We start from the raw sequence: 13530 nt of genomic DNA on the forward strand, positions 1-13530 counted from the left end.
TTGAGACATTAACTTGTGTTGGGGGGCCTTTGAGCTGTAAACATCACCAGCAAAGCACAAACAAGGACTCTTGTTGTTGTACCGACTTGGAATACTTGAAATGGCCTTTATTTTGGTTTGAAATTTGTAAAAAAAAATAAAATAATAATAATAATAAAAACACCGTTTGAATACAGTGGGCAATTAGTGGTACCTGTCATCACCTCTTTCTTGTGCTTTTCATAGTGAATACCTATCTCGGAGGCAGGTAGTTTAACCAGAAGTTTTCTTGTGCTTCATGAATCTCGTGTTCAGATTTCTGTAAATCGAAAAGACGACATCCTAGGTCTATGTCTATACTCTAGTTCAATGTAAGTAGGTAGGTATTAAATTTTGTGATGTTCCCAAAGACGATTTTTTACTTCTATTCTTCTTGAAATATGAATATGAAGAAAACTTGTTTTGATACCTACCCGGGAACAATAAATTAAACCAATTATATTACCTAAATACCTACCAAGGTATAAGGTTTACCTATTTGATCTTGTGATATTTACAGGGTCAGTTAAACCTAAAGTGTTAGGTATATTCAAGTCAAAGGTCACCAGGTACCTACCTACCTACAAAGGATTATCTCAGATTTGATTTCAAGCGTGGATCAAAATGGTTAGCTTTGGGAACCTACCGAGGTAGATACCTATTCATAAAATACGCCTTCAAATTTGGAGATACTACACGCTTTTAATTTCAGAGTCAAGGTTTTTTGGCGCGTAATTTTGAAATTTCAAAATTTGAAATCCCATTTTTGTGAAGTTGAGGTTTGGAAATTTCAAAGTTGGATTTATTTTAAGTTCAGATCTTTTATCCAGGAAGATTTTTGTTCTTTTGCTGGACTTTCTGAATCCTCCTGAAGGAATAGTAATTTTCTTGTTACTTTGATATAAAATGTTCATTTTATCCTGTCTGGATCTTATCCTGTGTTGAAAACAATCTACCTACCTGTTTGCAATTGGACACTTCAGGAAGTTGCTGATTCTGGATTATGCTAGCTCCTGTGTCCTGATAAAGTGAGCTCAACCTCTACTCAGTTTGAGTTCTCTGTTTGGAACTCCATCAGTTGATGGTAAATCTTTCAATTATTACTAGCCTATTTGGTTTGTTTTAAGTAGTTCATCTCCATTTATTAAAGTTACAATGACTATCATTCAGCTCACCTGCTTCAATAAAAGATTGTGGAATAAATCCAACTCAAATCATTTACTTTCTTTGAAACGCTTTACCATACAGCTTAAGTGTATCTTGAAAAGAATTGTGACCTCTTTGGGTAACATCTTATTTAAGCTTATTATTTTTTTCTTTGATTAGAGGGTAAGTCTGTATAGTCTGGTTGGGGTACTTTAAACAGGGAGGATACAAGCTGGAAATTTCCTTTGCTAAAGAAAAGGTTGAGTGCAAAAGGCATCCTCTTGTAAAATTTTTGTAGCCAAAACCAGATGTCAAAGCAATCACCCCATCTAGGACTGATTGAGATTCAATAGATATATATATTGGTATATTGTATTCAATAGATTTTTAAAATTGAAGTGTATTTTCCTTTTGGGAAACAGACCACCCACATTTTTTGGCACTTGAAAATTGAATTAATTATTTTATTTTTGCTTTATATTTTCAGATTTTACTGACTTGCTATTTCAACAAAATCAATTTTGAACAATGCTTAGCAAGCTTGTAAACTTTGTGTCAAAACGCAAAAAGACATTTATATTCCTAGGAATATTATTTGGAGGATATAAGTTAGCACAAAGCAGCTATGTTCAGAGTTACATATTGAAATGGTGGCAACAAAACTACATGGAAAAGTATGAGAAGGGAGAACTTTTCAAGTTCATCAATTCAAAATCACAAGAAACTATCAGAAAGTTTCAAGTGAATGTGTTTGAAAAAATCAGCCAAATATTTGCTACAGAAGAATTACTTGAATCATACAAGCAAGCATCAAGCAGAAGTGAGAAACTGGAAATATGGGAGCAGCTTAAACTGACTACTTTCAGTCAAATTGCAACCCTATTGTATGCTAATATCATGTTTATTCTAGGAGTCCGAATTCATTTTAGTGTTACAGTTTCTTATAAGTTTGGTGATCAAAATAGACTGTCAGACATTGAAAGCAGTCATTTGAACTGCATAGGAAACTTCATTGAGAACAATCTTCAGGAACTCTGTGATTTTGTGAAAGCTAAAATGCAGACTATTGTGGCAGGAGCTTCACTCACAAGCATATTCACCTTCTTGAACTTGAAACAAATGTTTTACAATTTCCAAACATCCATGTGCCTTGATGAAAACAACCCACTGAAAAATTTGAGGCATTATTTCTATGAGAACTCTACTAATGTGTTGAGTGATACAGATGAGAGATTCAACTCAATGATCCATGAGGCAGGATGTTTTCTCAATAGTGATGAGGTGACATCACTTGCCACATCCTTAGTTAATAAAAGCTTCCATGTGTTCATGGCAGATATCACTTCCGACAGTGACTTTGCTGAGATGAACACGGGACTTCCATTAGTCAAAATAATTCCAAAGCTATGTAATCGACTGAACTCAAAACACTTTGATCAATTGTTTCTCAATTGCATTCCCTCATTAGAAACAGTCCAATTGTTATCTGCTAATGTGTTTGAAGCATTTTGTAGTTAAACTCGTGAAAATGTTTAACTACCTTTGACATGGTTAAGTGTATATTGTATAAGTACGGGTGAAAATTTTAAATTTAATTAAATCTAGGGTTGATGGCTACAAAAGCACCAAAATGTATATTTCAAAAGGAAGGTTGCATTTTTCATTTCAGTTTTGGTTGAAAACCATTTTATTTTACCATGAAGGTATCATTTTCTTTTCTGCCTTTTTTCGTTTAATAGTATTCATTATTTGAATTTGTTTTATTTAAATCTCAAGTGATATAAATATACCTGTGTCATTAAATTTCATTTTGTATTGGGTAAGACACGGTAGGTTTTGGAAGCATTTTGAATGTAGGGTGAAGGTTCGAATATTTCAGTGGTAAATTAGGTGGCGTATGATACATAACTATAAGATTTTTTTTAAAGGACTCTTACCTATATGTTTTTGTCCGTCCATCGATAATAATCAAAATGGAACGTTCAGTTTGGGTGATAAGGAATAAAGTAGTATTTCTTCATTTTCTTATCTTCTTTGTACTCCTTAACTTAAATCCCTGTTATCTAATAATTTCATTATCCTCTTTTTTTCTCTGTACCAATCAATATAAATTTGAACCTTCAAGATGTAAAAAAAAAAAAAATCTTTCAATACGCTAGGATGGGTATACCTAAAAAACTGATTACACAAAATTCAACTGATTGGCCATAAGGAGTGCGAAAATTAGCTGACTGACCATAAGGCAATATGCAAAACGGCGGTTTACATCGTTAGGCGAAAGAAAATTTCGGAAAAGTCGTACCATTTTCCAGTAGTCGGAAAAACCACTTTCGGGATCATAAAACTCAACTGATTGGCAATAAGGAGTACGATTCCTGTACTACTGGAAAATGGTACGACTTTTTCAAAATTTTCTTTCACCAAACGATGTAAACCGCTGTTTTGCATACTGGCTGGAGGTCAGTCAGCTAATTTTCGTATTCCTTATTGCCAATCAGTTGAGTTTTATGATCCCGAAAGTGGTTTTTCCTGTACTACTGGAAAATGGTACGACTTTTCCGAAATTTTCTTTCACCAAACGATGTAAACCGCCGTTTTGCATATGGCCTTATGGTCAGTCATCTAATTTTCGCACTCCTTATGGCCAATCAGTTGAATTTTGTGTAATCAGTTTTTTAGGTATACCTCGCTAGGATTCTGTGAATAAGTAGAGTTGTAGAGGACTACATGATTACATCTCAAGCCCCAGAGAAGCAACAAATATAATTGTAAAGAGAGAAATACTATGTACAATATTTTATTTAACAAAATCAACAATTTCATTATCCTAATGGTAACTTTTCTAACAACACCTTTGTATTCCTGCATTATTTTCAACAAAAATCGTCACTGTACCTTTACTGCACCGTCTCCTCCCTCACCCAGCCATAGTGAGGTCGGTAAAAGTCAGCAACACACAATTGCCTATATGGTCACCCAACCGGATACCAACGCTGCTTTAGGAATCCATGGGGAACTGATGTATTCAATGTGCTATCTTCGCTGGCTCTTTCTGTCAATATCTTGTTAGTATTGTTTATTAACAATCTCTAAACCACTCATCTGGAAGTTTTACAATACTTTTTAAAGAGCTCAAAATAGAGTAACAATAAGAAATAACTTAAGCATACTGATGACCTACATGATGTTTCACTCCCCATTTGAAATGGGCGTGCTTGTTAGTTTTCTGATAAGTGTGAACAGGGCCTGTAATCCCTTGATGATGATCTCCCCTTCTATAAACGTCATGGACTTTGAAATTATCTAGCATACCTTCAGACTGATTGTCATAGTCGTTTCTAACAGCGGCAGGTTTCTTCGGCTGCCTAATAATACTCTTGGGATTATTTCTGAGGACCCCTACAACATCGTAGATATTCTTCCCGAAATTCCGTTCATATTCTTTCCCTTGAGAAGTGAAATCATCCTCATGCACTCCAATATTGCCTAGACTGCCAATATTTTCAAGACCACCAATGTTTCCTTCAAACTCGGATGCTTGGGCTCCAAACTTCTCTCTATAATCATTCCCAAGAGTTCCGAAATTCTGATCGCTTTTGATCTGAGACGAATAGAGTCCGGCAGAATTCTTGAAGTCGTTCAATTTCTTGAAGAGTTTACGTTTTTGTTCTTTCAAAAGATCGTCGTTATTAAATGGAGTGATTTCTGTAATTGCAGGGGTGTTGTATTTCTTCTTGAATGATTTTTTCTTGGGGATTGCTTGAATGTGTGATTTCAGGACAGGTGGGTTGTCATAGTCTAGTACTTGGTTCCGATTGAAGTCTGTGGCGCTTATGACATCTTGATAGTTGGCTGTGACGTTTTCATTGGTCATCTCAGGTTTCAAGTTTGAGGCAGAGGCGGTCCTCTCAAAGTCTCTACTGTCTGCTTCCACAAGATCTGGAAAATGAACAGTGTAAATTGTTAGTCCTCTAAGAGAAATAATTATGCATTACCCAATTTTAAAATGCATGAAATATGGTTCCAGTGTCGGTCTCTATAGAAACCTTTTGGAAAACTTCATTGTTATCAAATTGATTAAAACGTCAATAGAGTAGAAAACATGAACCAATTGCTAATACTCGTACATATAATCATGTTTTGCCATTAAATTTATTGTAAGGAATATTTTCCCCAAATATAGTTATCTGTTTTATAGCACCTACAACTACATGTTGAGTGTTCGATTTCCACCTGTTCCCTCATAGAAGTACTTACGAGATCTCAGTCACTCTTATCTTTTGTTGAACGCTCCCTGTCTCACGCCCCACTTGAAAGATCCATTCTTGAACGTCTTGACAAAGGAGTACACAGGACCCTTGACCTGACGCACTGGAGACTTGTAACTTGTCTCATCCTCACCATCTTCATCATCATCTCGTGCTTGTCTTCTTTGGAAAGAGGAGGATGGGAAGGGTTCGTCAGGATGAGGAATAAAACTATCAGTGGCGGTACCTTGGGGGAGGTAGGAGTCGGAGAAAGGAGTGTAATTCTCTTTCAGTGGTTGCTGAGGTGGGGAAGAGAATCTCAAATGATCATTAGAAGCCGCCGCAGGTAGATTAGTGAAAGGGGATGGTTTGAAAGTCCCCCAGATAATACTTTGTCCATGCTCATTCGCTCGTAAGCTTCCATGAATTGTAAATTGACTGTGTTGTGGGTTTAACGCTAGGACTGGTGTATTAGAACTAGCTGATGAACTAATGACTGGGGGAGCTACGGGTCTACGGGGGGAAGTATTCAGGGTTAGAGTTTCATAGTCCCCCACCCCAGGACCAGGGTTTGGGGAAGGTTCATATAGAGGGGGGTTTAGAATTTCGCTCGCGTCAAATCCAAGATCCCATTTGCCTTGAGGTGGAGGAGCGCTAATTTGTGGACTGCTGCTAACGATTTGATCAGTTGGATTTACGAAACTTGCAAAATTGCTCGAGATTTCTCGAGACTGAGGTGTCACGAAGTTTGAGGGTGTTACAAAATTTGACGGGGGTGTCACATAGTTGGAATTTTGGTCAACAAACCCTTGCTGGTTAGTGGGGAAATTTGTGGGGTTAATGTTTGCAGGAGAATTAATGTCGGATTGTAAAGGGTTGATGTTAGAGATAGAAGGGTCTACATTGGAAAAGGCTGGGGAAGGTTGTTGCGGGGGAGGAAAAGGGTTCTGGAACGGTTGCTGAACGGAGTTTACATTATTAGACGTGGCAGGGAAAGGTCCGTTGTTTTGAACAGGAGGGAAGTTTTGGAACGTAGGACTTGGTGGGGTTAAATAGTCTATGAGTGTGTCGGTTTCTGGAGGGTTGGTTAGATCTACCATATCGGCAAAACTAAGAGGCTTTTGGTTGAGAGGAGGAGGGGGATGTTGCTGTGGTTGTTGGAAGGAAGGAGATAAGAGAGGATCGTAGAGAGGAGGGTCAGGGCCAGGAAATCTGCCAAATCCGTTGTTATTGGAGCCGTGAGATTGTCGCTTAGATCGTTCTCTCAATTGTTGGAAATGTAACTTTCTAGCATTACCTACACCGGTGCAAGGAACAAATCACTACAGTTAGTATTTTACTATTTACTAATCAAATAGACACTACTTTGTTATTCAACATTGAAATTAAGTTAGTGTTAGTAGCTAGGTTCATAATTATATTTTTAATAATGATTAAAATAAAATTGTTAAGGCTTCAAAATAATACAATACTTCGTAGGCTAGAAATACAAAAAAAAAATGATACAAGGGAAACAACTTGTTATCTGCCAATTGCCAACTGTCATACCAACATTACCAACCTATTACAGAGAATATTAGATCAATGCTGAACTAATGCAGTTAAATTGAGTATTTGATCATTGTAATCTGATATAATAATCTGTTTTCATGATCGGGTGATCGGAAAAATTAGACAGGACTTAGCTGTTGGTAGATACATAGTTTGATATTTGATGATACCTATTACCCTAAAGCCCTAGACTGTTTTACGGATAGGTACATCTATACAATCTACGCCTATACGTTCTATAGGATTATCTAACGAAAAACCAATCTAAAAAGGTGATTATGTTAATTGAATTTGAATTTCTTTTTTTACATTACCTATAATATTTTCATTCCCCTTTAATACTCACTAAAATGAGTGTGTAAAGCGATTTAATTGCGTGCAGAGCGTGAGATTAACTTTGAGTAAAAATTGAGTCTTACCATGATTTTTCTCATCTAAGATGTAAATTCTGACGCCAGACACAAATATGACACTGATGAGTAGAATGAAAATGTTCTGAAACAGAGAAACAGTTAATTTTAGATATTAGTCTCGAAAAAAAAAACAAGATCCTCTGGGCAATTTCCGATTGTATCAAATGCCACTTAAGAAAAGGTTCTGATTTTAATGCCTGACAGATGGCACAATCCTGGTGCGGAGAAAAAATAAATTCTTAGGCTACATTAGCCATGAGATATCCACAGACTTTTCGAAAAATATCTCTCGAAAAAATCGATGGAATTTGATTCGATTTCAATCACAGAAACCCTGAATGTTTGTTTCAAACCCTTCTCAAAACCACCATCAGGATATTCTTGCGGCCTGAAGAGTTTAGGTAACAAGATACGATGGGTATCAAGAAATTAATAGATCGTTAAATATAAATGACAAATACAAAGCACTGCAAATGACATCGCACACCCATAGGTACTTGCTCTATGAAGTGTGAGATGTACTAGTGAGTGATAGAATCAATATAATTAAAACGTCGGAAAAATATAAAATGTGAAAGTGAAATGATAAAATAATACAAATTTTGCGGCAGTGATGTCGTGCATGTGTATATTGTGGATTGTAGCAATGATAATAAATTGTATGCGTATATACGTATTCGTATATTTGACGGTACTATAAGTGCCTAATAATGTACCTACCTATAGAGTCCTAGAGTTTATATGGAGGTACCTGGCAAGTACCTACTAAAATGTATTGAATGGAAAATAGGTATCCAATTGGAAATGAAATTTTGCTTAACGTATAAATATTGTATCGGTACCTAATGAAAATTTGAAAACACTGCTAGTAAATTCACTAGGCCCTGTGATTCATAAGGACTTCTTTTTTTTTTTTGCTTTCCTGCGTATAAACCCGATTGTTTCCTGATATGAGTAGAACTTGAAATTCCATTGACCCTTTTATTTAAATTTGAATAATTTTGAAGCTTGAAAAATGAATCTTTAAAATACACCCAGTAGGTATTTGATCACATTAATTGCTCTGGACAATATTACAAAATCGTCACTTGAGATCAAGAGAAGTGATTCATTAAATCATTATTCAGAAGACCGGAAATATTAAGTGATAATAAAATGATATCGCCATTATCACCGTTCTTTGTTCGTGGAGGTACTGTTGTCATTTAATTGTTCGGACACACTTAAATTGCTGGTAATGATTGTAAGGATCTTTACTACGAGTACTATGTACGTAATAATATGTATATTTCTGTGGGTAACCACCACAGTTCCATTGCTTACCTACAGAACTAAATGAGTTCGAATGGACCCTTTTATGTCTGAATCCCTCTATGAACAGCGAAACTATTGTCATATTAGAGGTACTGTAGGGATGTGGAATTGCGGAATGGCTTATTTAAAGTTCGAAGTGTAATTAGGGGCATGGGATGTCCCTTTTCAAGCTATTGTTTACAAATCAAGGTGATAGATCTACTGACTATGTATTTAAAAATTACTTGGGAATTTTTATATTCGCATACCTATAAGGCACCCATTCTCAAGACAATGAGTTCCTACAAGTCTTTGAAATTTTAATTGTTTACAAATATATTGGGATAAGACGAGTAGTGTACGTTACAATAGATATCCTGTGAGAACCATGCACCGAACCAGACAACTGCAGATAATAAAAATCAAAGCGAAAACCTCCAAGTTCCTATCTCCCATAACTGATTCTCATGTCTATTCCAATCCATTGAATAGGATAGGTAGGTTCCTATTTACGTGCGTTACCATTGAGTGGCATGTTATGCAATCCTAACATCTTACATTGTATTTTCTTCGTCATTGTTCCTACGTAATCTTCAGTCCTAAAAGTTTTTCCTGGCGAGATATCGTCTGGACGAATAACTTCCCTGAGAGCAAGACCATTGATATGGTTGATATTGAAAAATTCTCTTGTGAAATAGATATTTAGAAGACAAGCGATTGTGTACATTTTAATTTTAATTTCTGTGTAAAAAGTGATCGTTACTTCGCATAAGTTTTGCTTGATTGCTCTAGCAGAAGATGGATATATGCAGGATAGGGTATTCTCGTAATTTTTTGACTTCCGGTCCCTCCATTTTGGTCTGCAAACTTTCTACATTCAGGTATTGGTAATAGCGTGCAAGTAAACAAAATTGCGTGCATCTTTTGCCACCTTGTCAGAATCAAAATCAACCTAAATAAGTTTAGGTACCTTGTATTTCTTAGCCGTCTATTCAAAGAAGTGATCTATTAATAAATATTAGTCATGTTTTTAGCTTTCGTTTTCTACGAGACTATTTCAGATTAACTTTGTTTGTACCCACCAGGACGAATGTTATGCAACAGCACTTTTCAAAATCTTCTCTTTTACCGTGCATTTCTTAGAGATGTAGTTGGTAGATGTTAAAGATAGACGCCAGTTCTTATTTCTGTACAGTCTATGTCAGATAACTTGTAAAGGCTCAAATGTAATTGGGTACTACCTACCAGTAAACCTACTTATTTAATCGTTTATCCTTTGCCCTTGTTAATCAACTGTATTGTAGATACTCTCAATTTCTCTACCTAATAACTACCTACCGATTCCCCTCTCACGGTACGTTACGTTCAAGTGGGTACCTACGACTTGCAAAATATAAAATTTCGAATTCCGTCCGTCTAAATCGGAGAACTACAAATGGTAATTAATTACTATTCTGATTGTTGGTCATTTCGGCTGTTAATTGATATGTAGCTGTAGTTCAGATAATACCCAAGTACCAACCGATTTCTCAATGTGAATAACTGAATATAAAAGAAGTCCCTGGAACTGTAGGCGCACTATCAATTACCAATTACGCGATTATCTCTTTCTTAATCCAAGATGTATAGGATCGCTTTATTCAGTAGACTCCAGGTTACAACACAACCAAATATCATAGGGATTGTGAAATAATGCCTTGCGTACAAGGAGCATGGAAGGTTGTTAGATCCACATTATGGCAAATACCCTATGGGAGGTCTTTAACACAAAAGATGATGGGATTCAACACCAATTTTGCTGATAATAATTAAATCTATAGGTGATTCCGTATGTGATCTTGACGGTCGTGATATTATGAAATGCGTACCTCCGTTTTGTCTAATTTATTATGTTACATACATTGGTACCTTTTTTCGAACTCGGTTTAACAGTTTACCTACTCGTATTTTATTTTTTTATTACCTAATTTTAATTAATTAAGCAGTCCATGACGCTCCCGTTCGTTTAAAAAGTCTCCTCGATGTCTACCTTGGATAAAGCGATAAAGGCAAAACATTGAGATTTTCCATTTCCACTGAACTTTCTTATTATTTATGGACCATGGAAATGACCTCATACCTCATTATTTGACTGTTATCGGCGAATTTTAAAAGGTACACAATTAATAATTATTTACTATTGAAAAAAAAAGACATGAAAATAAGAAATAATGTAAAATGAATAAGAAATAAAGTATGTATCTACAAAGGTCCGAAAACTTTGCCTAATCCTTACTCTCTGAATGTCTTTCTTGGTCGATTATTGTCATGTTGACTTTGGTCCCTGATATGTCAATAGAAAGAAACAGGGAGATAAGATACACTTATTGAAGGTATGCATTTAGGATGGATTAAGAAGTGCCAAAAATCCAAAATACATATTTGGAGAAGTAGCCATTGCCTTCAATTGAAAGCAGTATAAGAGAGCAATTTGATAGTTTGAAAATCTCTTATCACTCAAAAGTGGTCGGAACTTCGGAAAGCTCAAGTATACCTACTCCAGATTTATCCGATTTGTACATCCGAGCGTTTTTGGACAGATTAGGTACCACTTTATTATTATTATTATTTTTTCTTCATTTTTTCAATTAGCTGGGTAGGCACTAAACGTTGATGTTGAGGGGTAATAAAAATATGAAAAATAGATTACTTACTATTTTGAAATAATACATGGCCGTTGAGTTTTTGAACAAAAGGTCTTCTTCGAACAAATAAAAGCCAGAACAGCTATAAATAAAAGGAAAATGAGTTTTGCGTAAGGAAAAACTGATGTCCGGATTTTTTTTGTTCTCCACAAGATAGGAACTAACTGTCAGAGAAAACGGTTCGCGCTGGTGAAATGCTTACTGTTTGAGATGACAACTGGTAGTGATTTAAATGATAAATGTAACGCTATCACTTTACTCTTAACAGAGATTGCATTGAAATATCTGTAACAAGTACATACTAGGTAACAGCTATTTATTTCTCCTTCTTCTTTTCTTTATCATCCGTATTCAATTCGTGGTTAAACAGGAAGAGTTTGGAATAGGTGGTACTTCTCAACAGTATTTGAAAAATAATTACATCAGACCTGTTCACTGAAAGGAGATGGGTCTATCCTTAACACGAAATAGACTAATAGACACGAATTAAACTATCTACTTATTTTATTAGATACTCTCATCTTGAATCATGATGACTGTTGAATTTCTCATAAATTTAAGCTGCATGTTATGTTATTCGGAATATTTGAATCCAAAGATCTTACAAGTGCCCCTGAAGTGAAACTACAGTCCTTTAAGTAAGCAGTCTAGAATTTATAATGTATAATAATTGTGCTTATTTATACTGCTCGCATAGGACTGAAAAGTCCCTTTACTCCAGCAGTAGGCTACTTCTATTATTGTGGTCAAATTCTCATTTTTTTGGGGCTTTGATTTTGATCTCTGCTTACCCGGCGGATTTGAACCCCGGCAATCTTTGCTGACAGAAAAAAATAACAAACTATGTACCTAGAACGACGCGATGGTCTGCTTACACGTCGTTGGGTAGGTACAATTATATTTACCAAAATGTACTACCTATAAAGTAGGTATATCCCTTTAACCGAGACATGTGCCCCAGTCCGAAAAAGTAGGTAACTTTAATGGAATGCTTTAAAATATTTCCCTTTCTTACTGTAAGCAACAAAGTTTAAGAACAGAAGAGTTCATCAAAGAAGTTAAAGAAGAGTTGTGTTATATTTAGGAAATCGATTGGTCCTCTTATGTCTTCGTGGTTGATCAAAATTTTGGGGAAAATTTAAAGAAAATGAAATTAGAGAAAACCTGACAAATCAACAGAGCATGTACCTAGTTTAAATACTTTCATTCTCCGCTGGAACCCGAAACTTGCGCAGGCTGTGGTTTCCTACACGGAAGTATGAATAGGTATTCCAATATTGTCGGCTGAAGTAACTTATTTACTGACCTATTTACCTATGGATATTAAATATTTATTATGTATTTATGAATTCTCAATTGTTCGTATTGATTGATTTTAATTTGTAAACAAAAATACCTGTAATGAAATAAAGCAATACTGAAACTTACCAAATACCAAGCAGTCGTGGCCGAGTGGTTAAGGCGTCTGACTCGAAATCAGATTCCCTATGGGAGCGTAGGTTCGAATCCTACCGGCTGCGATTTTTTTTTTTTTCTCAACCAAAGTTGTCCAAACTTAGGACAGAGATTCGATAAATTATGTAAATCGCGCTTCAAAGGGGGAAAAAATATCCCTGGGCCCTGTTTCCAGAAGTACGGTTCGGCCGTTATTCCGGACCAAAGGCGGAACTTTTAGGGCTGGACAGGGAAAAAGCTCAAAAGGAACTAGCGCCTCTCACGACTTTACCTTTCGCCACAGGTGGCTCAAATTTTGCAGACAGCTTCCATAGTTAATGATGATGAAAAGTTGAACAGAATAGACTGGGAATTAAAATTCCTAAAAATATATTCAGGTGCCTTATTCATTAAATTGCCAGTAATCTAAATGACTTATTAAAAAATCAATGAAATTGAAAAAAGAAAAAATACTGTAGTAATAGAAAGTAATAATTATATTAACAAGAAAATGGGTAAAAGGAAACAAAATAATAAAATTTAATAGCGTAGCGCCTTCAAAAGTCAAAGATGCTGTACTGATACCTTTTCAAGGACCTCCCTTTAATCAACGGTGGACTCTTCCAAAACCGGATTTGGATTGGACTCGTCAAAAAGGGGTGTCAAGGTCAACCCTTTCTTTTGATGAATGACATTCCTCAAATTCTTTGCAAGGTTGTACAAGGAGGTTACAAAGCTGAGGAT

General features: G+C 35.7%; 2 protein-coding genes and 1 non-coding gene across 5 annotated transcripts; 2 read left to right on the plus strand and 1 right to left on the minus strand.

The window, feature by feature from the left end:
* The first annotated feature begins 786 nt into the window (after positions 1–786).
* Positions 787–3166, plus strand: LOC103514698. Of its 2 annotated transcripts, none has more exons than XM_008479630.3 (2): positions 787–1102; positions 1652–3166. In XM_008479630.3, the coding sequence occupies exon 2, from the start codon at positions 1693–1695 to the stop codon at positions 2680–2682; it is 990 nt and encodes a 329-aa protein (XP_008477852.1). In that variant the 5' UTR covers positions 787–1102; positions 1652–1692; the 3' UTR covers positions 2683–3166. The 2 variants fall into 2 exon arrangements, with proteins under 2 accessions (XP_008477852.1, XP_017303007.1); XM_017447518.2 differs by lacking the exon at positions 787–1102 and adding an exon at positions 1169–1347.
* Positions 3167–4968: 1802 nt separating this feature from the next.
* Positions 4969–12647, minus strand: LOC103517433 (pollen-specific leucine-rich repeat extensin-like protein 2). 2 transcript variants are annotated; one of them, XM_026828212.1, is made up of 4 exons: positions 11362–12647; positions 7382–7457; positions 5422–6708; positions 4969–5103 (listed from the first exon to the last, which is right to left on the minus strand). In XM_026828212.1, exons 1-3 carry the CDS (start codon positions 11377–11379, stop codon positions 5438–5440), a joined length of 1365 nt encoding a protein of 454 aa, XP_026684013.1. In that variant the 5' UTR covers positions 11380–12647; the 3' UTR covers positions 4969–5103; positions 5422–5437. The 2 variants fall into 2 exon arrangements, with proteins under 2 accessions (XP_026684013.1, XP_026684039.1); XM_026828238.1 differs by lacking the exon at positions 11362–12647 and adding an exon at positions 7729–11327.
* Positions 12648–12790: 143 nt separating this feature from the next.
* Positions 12791–12872, plus strand: Trnas-cga. Its single transcript has one exon. It is a non-coding gene; the product is annotated as a tRNA-Ser (tRNA).
* Positions 12873–13530: the final 658 nt, after the last annotated feature.

Source organism: Diaphorina citri, unplaced genomic scaffold, assembly GCF_000475195.1.
Source record: "Diaphorina citri unplaced genomic scaffold, Diaci psyllid genome assembly version 1.1 scaffold3, whole genome shotgun sequence".
Taxonomy (NCBI): Eukaryota; Metazoa; Arthropoda; class Insecta; order Hemiptera; family Psyllidae; genus Diaphorina; species Diaphorina citri.